The sequence below is a fragment of the Homarus americanus genome, unplaced genomic scaffold (genome assembly GCF_018991925.1).
Source record: "Homarus americanus isolate GMGI-L3 unplaced genomic scaffold, GMGI_Hamer_2.0 scaffold4060, whole genome shotgun sequence".
In the NCBI taxonomy this organism is placed as follows: domain Eukaryota; kingdom Metazoa; phylum Arthropoda; class Malacostraca; order Decapoda; family Nephropidae; genus Homarus; species Homarus americanus.
The window spans coordinates 1491271-1500788 of record NW_024746161.1 but is presented as its reverse complement, the minus strand read 5'-3'; the positions used below and the strand labels follow the sequence as shown (position 1 = coordinate 1500788).

General features: G+C 47.1%; 1 protein-coding gene across 1 annotated transcript in view; it reads right to left on the bottom strand.

Annotated features, from left to right (window-relative positions):
• Nucleotides 1–1338: 1338 nt before the first annotated feature.
• LOC121879018 (DNA helicase MCM8-like) overlaps nucleotides 1339–9518 on the bottom strand; it is a gene marked incomplete in the record, with an annotated part of 122718 nt that continues 114538 nt past the window's right edge. The window contains 1 exon segment of the mRNA XM_042385471.1: nucleotides 1339–3046. Within this exon segment, the coding sequence (XP_042241405.1) occupies nucleotides 2843–3046 (204 nt within the window).

The following is a 9518-nucleotide window of genomic DNA, read 5'->3' as shown; positions in this document are numbered from 1 at the left end:
GCCAACACGGTTTTATGCCGGGGCGCTCTTGCTTGACACAATTGCTCAAGGTATTGGATATTTGGACCCATATTCTAGAACGGGGTGGTAATATCGACAATATTTACCTAGATTTTGCCAAGGCTTTCGACAGTGTACCCCACGAAAGGCTGAAAATCAAACTGGAAGGGTACGGAATTCGGGGAAATGTCCTAGCGTGGATAGAAGACTTTCTACATGACCGCAAGCAATGTGTGGTGATTAATGGCACGAAATCGTCATCTGTACCTGTAACAAGTGGGGTACCGCAGGGTAGTGTATTGGGCCCGCTGTTGTTTGTTTGTTTCATAAATGATATGCCTGAAGTTGTACACTCCTCCATACAAATGTTTGACCGATGACGCCAAGTTATTTCGGGAAATTAAGAACCAAGCGGACTGTGAAGAGCTGCAGAAGGACCTCTGTGGGCTCCAGGAATGGTCGAAGGAATGGGTGCTGAGATTCAATGTCACGAAGTGTAAGAGGATGCACCTGGGGCGTACCAACGGTAAGGAGGCGTATCATATGTCCCAACGGGATGAAGACAATGTACTAGTTGAGACTGTGTTTGAGAAGGACCTAGGTGTGTATGTTGACAATGAGCTGAAGTTCTCGGGCCATTGTGAGAAGAAGGTAAATCAGGCAAATAAATTATTGGGTCTTATAAGAAGGTCGTTCAGATATCTAGACGGTCCGTCCCTCGTGACGATCTTCAGGAGTGAAGTGCTTCCCCATCTGGAGTACTGTCACCCCATCTGGTCCCCGAGATATGCTAGGGACTGTCAGTTGGTTGAAAATGTTCAAAGGAGGGCCACCAAACTGGTGCCTGCACTTCGGCACCTCAGCTACCCTGAGAGATTGGAGCGCCTGAACTTGCCTAGCTTATACTACAGACGGGCAAGGGGGGACCTAGTTGAGGTTTATAAGCATCTCAGGGGGCACTACTCAGTTGAGTGTCCTTACTTGGAGCTGGCGGACGCTCGCCCCACAAGGGGTCACAGCTCAAGATTGAAGAAGCCGCAAGTCCAGAAAACCGTGAGGGCAAACTTTTTCGGAGTGAGGGTTGTAAACTCTTGGAACAATCTACCAGAGAGTGTTGTGACGGCACCGAGTGTGAGCTCTTTCAAGAGAAGACTTGACCAACACTGGAGCGGGTTCAGGTACATTCAGGAGCCGGTGCATGCCCAGTATTTGCCAACATTGCGTGACAGAGACGTGACCGATCGCCCGGGCGGCTAGCGAGCCGACCTTTTGGTGAAGAATATAAAGGAAAAGAGACGTGACCGATCGCCCAAGCGGCTAACAAGCCGATCAGTGGCGAAGAGGATAAAAGTAAAAAAGTAAAAGATCACAGTGAAGGGATTAATTAGCAATCAAATCAATCAGGAAGTGACTAACATATTTATTGTAATACAAATTTGAGGTGAAAATAGTTCAGTTGGCAGCTGTCTGGCATAGAATGGGCAAACCACATACAGGGTGTAGTTTGGTTGTATCAGTTGCACCTGCTGATGGAAAGAGGAGTTAGGCATATAACTCGATTTTACTGAAAAATGAGTTAGGCAGTTATACTAGCAGGCTGACAATACAATGTATGTGTATTTTTTGTACATAATTATTGTAAAAACTGTAAGAGTAAAACTTATCATTAAATATGTAACAAACCTTAATAAACAGTTGTTTACACATTACTGTACAGTACTTATTTACCCCTTCCCTAACCTGGAATTAGAAGTTGCTTGAAGGTTACCTCTCTTGACAGTAATCATTGTGGGATAGAGGTACAGGTCTAAAGGCTCAGAAGAGTCCCCAGCACCACTCTTGTTTACACAGAATGTAGGGAAAAATGGCACAATTTTTAATTTTAATAGTTTATTTTGTTTTCAGTACAATCGTCAAATTAGGAAAAATTTACAAAACATTTTGTTTCTTTTATTGTAAGTTAACCCTTAAGCCTGGGGTTAGTGTGCCACTGGCAGTACCCCACACCCAGGAGTAGTTGGAGAAAAATCAACTTTTCTCCCCCAATATTTTTAACATTTTTAAATTAAAAACAAAAAAAGTTGAAAACTATACGTACATGACCCTCTAGAACAGGGGTGGGCAAAGTACGGCCTGCGGGCCACATTTGGCCCGCCAAATTATTTCTGTGGCCCACCACTGCATTTGTATTTACAAATACAAGGCTTTACTTTGTGTTAATATAATACATTTGTATCTACATTAAATGTGTGGCCTGCGATGTGTGCCACCATTCATGAAGTGGCCCTCCATCAAAAAGTAATTGCCCACCCGTGCTCTAGAAACTTCCCTGGCCAGGAGGAGTGGGGGGGGGTGGGGGGATAAGGAGACACATTTTTTAATAATTTTTTCCAATTACTTGTGAGAGTATTATCCAATTATTATTTATTGGTATGTGTTTTGCGTGTGTGTGTGTGTCTACACACAGACACACATATATTTACAATACTTGTACAGGTAAAGGAAATTAATGTCTCGAGAACGAATGGCTCACTGTCTCAGCCGTAAAAATGACGGGATACATCCAGTATCATCTGTAAACAATAGAGGATCATGAAATAAAAATCTGCAAACTTGGGGGGAGGGGGCTGTACAGTTAGCATCTGATATTCAAGGAGGTGCATACTATACTTTCAGACCCAATTTCTAATACTGTATTTAAATATTTGTGTCATCACAAGGCACATTCACCCTGAATCCCTTGCTAGTATTTGTCTTTCAACTTTCCCAGTGCCACCAACTGCTATTGAGCTTTTTGAAAACCCTGCATATGGAAGATTTGATTGTTCACATAATTTTCATACTAGTAATCCGCTGTCATTAGCTGATAAACATTACGACCTTTCTTCAGCAAATAACCTTGGTGGTTGAGACTGGCAATGAAGTCCCCAAAGTCTCGAACCTGTATGTTTGCCTGACGGGCTATACTCCTCATCTCGTCAACACTGTACATGGATTTGTAAGTGTTATCTGACATCTTCTGAAGAGCTGAAACAAACTTTTTCATCTGTAAAAGATATAAAGGGAATCAGAAAGTGGAAAGATAAGCAAATTTATATCCCAATTAGCTATTCTAAAAGTAATTTGTTCCCAACTAATCAAGACTTCAGGATAATTTCCTTCCTAAGATTTACTTAAGTAAACATGAAAGCAAAAGTATTCTCCAGTATATTCTGTTAACCATGTAACAAACCTACAGTATAGTGTGAAACATGTTTCTCCTACACAGGCAAAAGAAAGATGAAAATATTATTCTATTCTGTTCATTGGGAAAGAAAAATGACTTCCAGTGATATCCCCGTTAGCTGGAACAATTGGTGCAAAAGAGCTCTTTCGGGGAAGAGAGATTCCTGGATAATGAGACAACGGAAAAATCCCACATCCCTAGAATTTTTCCAGATATTGGGTAAAAGTTTCCAATAAAATATGATTTTTGCACAGACAGACTAATTCAGATCCCAAGAATGTTTTTGGGCACTGAGGAAATTTTTAGAGAATCTAAACTATGCATTTCATCTCGACTCTAAACTATGCATCTCATCTCGCATGGACAAACACTCTCCCATTATATCTAGACTGCAGGCACGAGCAAAAATATTTTCTGCTTGCGAAAAAATTTATAAGCTTTTATTCACAGAATCTATTTTAATTGTGTTACAGAAATAAATTTTATGCCATTGCATATATGGAGATGCATTCCTGATAACATTATTTTTTACCAAGATATATACAGTACAGTCATCCCTTGGTTATCATGCCTAATTGGGACCGCACCGAGTGCGTGATAACGAAAAGTGCAATAACAAAAGTACAGAACCTATGGGATTTATTCTAATTGGTTCCAGGCACCCAAGACCCAACCCCAATTTTCCCATTTTACAACCATTTAGACCCACTAAAGATATAGATAATGTTATGGTAAGTGTCAGAAACACACATACCAGTAGGCATGGCTAGGTTTATTACAAAGTGATGAAAAGGGTACGCTCAATACTGTAGTCCACAAAACATGTAGCTATGCTTTCTTTATTTGAGTCCCCAGTCTGAGGAGTCCATTTCCTCATCGCTTCAGGACGCCTGAGTCCTCCGTTTTCTCTCAATCTTAGAGTGCACCCGAGGCTTCGTTATTCCTTAGTAATGACACAAAATTTGAAATTGCAATTGGGGTTGCAATTGTTGAGGCAACTTAGATATGTCTGATTACAGTTGGAACATTCAAGATCCATTGTGAGTGATGTTGAAAGCTTCAACTGTCTTTATGGTTGGTAAAACTTGTCAAGTAAGTGAATGTCAAGTCCGCAGTATGAGTGGCATGTGTGAGTGCTTGTGTTTGTACAACCGCTTTCAAGTTTTGTTACCTCCATCCATTTTCATCCAGCAAATGTGTTATTGTCAATTTGTAGGTGAAAGATTTTATCCTCAATAGATGTAGGTGAAGCAAATGGGTAAAAACACTTGAAGGCAACTTCGTGATAACGAAATTCTCGGCTTGAAAATTGCGCTTTTACAGCAGGTGTGCAGATTTTGATGGAGGCGTGATATCGAAAATCGCGATAACCAAATGCACTATAACCAAGGGATGACTGTATAGCACATGAAGGGCACAGGTACTGTAGTAATAATCACAGATTATTACAATAACTAATCTTTACTAATTAATGAGCAACAAATAAAAAATATACTGTACAATACTGTAATGTATATTAATGACAGTCATAGTAGAATGAGTAAGAGAGATGGTGAGATGCAACCCTGGGGGGAGGGCTGACTGATTTAGCACCTTCCCTAATTTTGTCTTTGTTATCACGGATTGTTCCGACAATGGAGGTAGCAAGGCCCAATGTTTTGGCAATGTGACTCGGCTTCTCCCCATGATCAAACCTCCTTAACACATCTAATTTTGTTTCCAAGGTAATATACTCTTCCGTGGTCTCTTACCACCACTCATCCTGAATAAGAATGCACAGTACAGTATAGCATGCCCTTAAAATTTACGGGGCTTAGGTTCTCAAAATGGCCGCGAATAGCCAAATCCGCAAATAACATTTGCTAATCCAGGGGAGGGGGCTACATTTTTACTCATGTGCAAAGAAATGAAAGTGTTTACTCTTAAGACAATTACAGTATTTCTTATACAATACCTGTATTGTATACGTATATGTATATGTGTATGTGTGTGTGTGTGTGTGTGTAGACACACACACACACACTCACACAAAAAATTACATCAAATAAATAATACAGTGATCTCTCCATTAGCCGGAACAATTGGTGCAGAGCACTTCCAGGAATGAGAGATTTCCGGGTAATGAGATTACTCTCAAAACCAGAAAAAAAATCCCTCATCCCCGGAATTTTCCGGGTAACGGAAAAATGTTCTCAGAAGTTTCAGAAATTGCCCATTACATCATCTCTCGAACCGGGAAAAATATCCCCCATCCCCGGAATTTTCCGGGCACTGGAAAAAAATTTCTCGGAATTTATAGAAAATGCACCTGATTTTCATCTCTCAAACCCCCAAAAAATCTCCCTCATCCCCAAAATTTTCTGGCTATCGGGAAAATTTTCACGGAATTTTATGGAAAAATTTGCCTCTCGGAAAATAGTTCCAAAAGCCGGAATTTTACGGAAAATTACAGCTTTGGGAACAATCTTCCGAGAAAATTTCAATTCCGGCTATCGGAGAGTTCCGGGTGTGGTGGGATGTAATCCTAGACAAGGTTCTTCAAACTCCAGAGCACGAGCAGTAGATATATTCCATAAGTAGTACAAGACTTGGCAGGATAACCAACAGGTACAAAACAGGAGCGAGCAAAAGGGACTCCTTGTCGTAGCCAGGCCTGGGCCGATCTGAGAGAATTTAGCTAGCTAGGCAGGGAGAGTTGCTAGACATTACTAGGACAATAAATGAGATCTTCTAGTTACTTGACAAGTGCGGTACAGACATAGTACATCGGGACATAGTAAGTAGACATAGGCATTAGACATAAGCATAGATATCAGACATGCTATAATAATATATAGTAATACAGACATGTGAATGAATGGTAACAGAGTCTTGCCGTCAGGCGTGTTCACATATCTTGGTATTTACATATCTATACGCCTCCCCCCCCCCATTTACGCTCGTAGTGCAATCTCGAGCGGCTACGGACTCTTTTTCCATGAGTCGGGGGGGGCGGCGAGGGACAATGGGAGGATCAACTGACGACCTTCGTTCCTGGTCTGGGCAAGGGGACACAGGGGACGGGGAGGAAGGTTCGTCACTAGAGGATGGCACTGGGCGGAGATGGCGTCTGTTTCGCCACCACACACGACCACTGGGGAGGCGGACTTGGTACGAACGAGACTCGCCAAGGCCCATGACGACCCCGACCTTGTCCCAGCGGTGTGACGTCGGGTCCTGGATTCGTACTTGCTGGCCGACAGTCAACCTGGGAAGGGGGCGGGCGTGGGCGTCATAGTGGCTTGTCACTTGGGCCATCCGGGCAGCCTCACGGCGGTCACACTCGTCCGCCTTGATCTGCCATTCATCTAAGAAGGACTGGGGGTGGGCAGGCACACAAGTACGAAGGGGGCGGCCATACAACACCTGGGCAGGAGAGCGTCCGGCAGGGGTAGGGGTGTTACGGAGTTCCAGTAGGCCCCTGTCGAACTCCTCGCAGTCCAGGTTCCCCGTCGGTGCTGTCTTGAGGATGAGGTATTTTACGGACTTTACCGCTGCCTCGGCGTGGCCATTCGCCTGCGGGTAATGAGGGGAGGTGACGATGTGGTGGACGCCCCAGCGTTCGGCGAAGCTCTTGAACTCGTGGCTATTGAACGGGGGCCCACCGTCGGTTCGGAGGCGGAGAGGCACTCCGACTTCCCGGAAGAAGCAACAAAACATCCGGATGACCCTGGAAGAGGTGGTGTCCCGACCACAGGGAACTACCACGGGCCATCCAGAGAGCCTGTCGGCGACCACCAGGAAAGACTTTCCGGCCACATGAAAGAAGTCGGTGGACACGGACTCAAAGGGCCGCTTCCGGAGGTCATTGCACAGGTACGGCTCTTGTTGCTGGCTGGGCTGGAGTTGCTGGCAAGGCTCATAGGCCTCCACCGTGCTCTTAATATCGGCGTCAATACCAGGCCAGAAGACGGTCTGACGGGCTCTGTTCCTGGTGGCTTCAACGCCGCGGTGGCTGCCATGGAGGCGGGATAAGGTGCGCCAGCGGAGGGCAGCGGGAATGACGATCCTGGGGCCGTACAACACCAGCTCTCCGTCCGCATAGAGGCTATCCCTTAGCTTCCAGAAGGGGAGGACGGAGGCGTGAATGTCGTAGCGGTTGGTGGGGAATCCAGCGGAGACGTAGTCGAGGAGTTGGACGTATGCCGGGTCTTGAGCAGCGGCGATGCGAAGCTCCTGGAGAGTCCTGTTGTCTTCGATGGAGGGCGTCGTCGTCGTCTTGTCAGCAAGAGAAGTGGCTGTGTGTGTCACTAAAGACCGAACGTGAGCCGCGGCCGTGGTACAGTCGATTTCATCTTCAGGTGTGGGGCGACTAACAGGGGCTCAGGAGAGGGTGTCTGGTATGCACAGAAGCTTACCGGCGCACCACACAGCCATAAAGACGTAGGGGGCGGTCTTCTCTTTGAAACGTTGGAGGCGAGGATTTTCGATGGCGTCCAACGTGTAGTGATTGAGGATGGGTAGGAGCGGGTGATGGTCCGTCATGAGGGTGAAATGCCCAAGGCCGAACAGGTAAAGGCAGCACTTGGCCATAGCCCAGGCGACTGCCAGCATCTCTAGTTCGATGGTGGCGTATCTGGTCTCCGTGTCGGTCAAAAACCTGGAGCCACACTGAACTAAGTGCAGTCTACCCTGGCCGTGATCTTGAAGGAGGGCATATCCGAGGCCGTATAGACGGGAGGCGTCGGTCTGGAGGACCACTGGTAAGGACGGGTCGAAGGGTGCCAAGACTGGTGGTGACAGCAACGCCTTCTTAACATTCCTGAACGCTAGGTCGTGGTCAGGAGTCCAGAGGAAAGAGCGCTTGGGGCTCATGAGGGGGCGTAGAGGTTGGGCTGATGTGGCGATTTCAGGGGAGAAGTCGGCCAGTTGATTTACCAGGCCCATAAACGAGCGAAGGTCGGTCAGGTTCGTGGAGTAGGGAAGTCCCTGATCATCAACTGATATCCCCTCTGGCGAGATGTTGTAGCCGCAGTAGTTAACTTGGGAGGCGGCGACCACAAATTTATCTTTGTTCAGGGCGATACCATGGGCACGACATCTTGTGAGCATCAGATGAACTCGGTTCAAGTGGGCTGGGAGATCATCGTCGAAGAGCAGGATGTCATCTACGACCTTCACGCAGTTGGTGACACCCTGCAGAGCCATATCCCCACGGAGGCAGTACGCATCCCCCGTTTCTGTGAAGCCCATGGGTCCGCGGCAGTGTTGGAAGTGGCCGTGGGGCGTGATGAATGTAGTGAAGTGGCGGTCTTCTTCCGCCAGGTCGACTTGCCAGTACCCATGTAGTGCATCCGCCGTGGTAAAGAACTTTGCAGACGGGGTGACGCTGCGGACTGCTTGGATCGGCGTAGGCGATGGATGGGCGGGATGGGAGACCTGCGAGTTGAGATGGGTGAGGTCCACTGTGATGCGAACATCTACAGGCTTGGGTGCCAAGACCATAGGGTGGCACCACTCGGAGGGCTCCTCACCGGCGTGTCTGATGATCCCCTGCTGCACCAGAGAATCGAGCTCTGCCTTCACCTTGTCCCGTAGGGCAAAGGGGATAGGTCTGGGTGTGTGGGTGGCGAAAGGCGTCCCGCCAGGCTTGAGGTGGATTCTCATCGGGGGGCCTGTCATCTTCTTGAGCGGCGTCTTCTGGAGGTCGGACTTGGAGACAAGGATGTCGCTGAACTGACGAAGAAAAAACTCCCAGGCGGCAGCAGGTGTGGTCATGGCTGAAACAGGTATCTCTGCACACCTGTTGAGGTGTGTCACGGCGAGGATGGGCTTTGGGAACTCGGATGAGACGATGGCCAAGTCCTGGCAATGGCCACATGACAAGAGAGGGGTTTGGATGCCCTCATGGACGTGGACTGTGGCAAGGCAAGACTTGGGACCGAACTGTAATGTTGCCTTGAAGCAACCCAAAGCTGGAGACATCGGGGACCCGTTCGCTGTGAGCACGTCTTTCATGGCTGTGGGTGACAGGTTACTCCTGGGAATGTTGAGGGCGTCCAGGTGTGTTGGTCCAATCACCGTGATGTCCGCGCCCGTATCAGGTATCATCAGGAGGTTGGAAGAGTTGGCACCGTAGGACAGACGAACATTGACGGGCTTGGGGGACCTGTCACTCGAGGCATCATCCACGCGTCGGCATCCTTTGTTGTTCTTGGGAGACGGTGGTGTGGACGTTCTGTCGGGCTGTGAAGAGACGTTTTGACCTGGAGATGGAGGCTTCTTGGTGGACCTGCAACACTTGGCGAAGTGT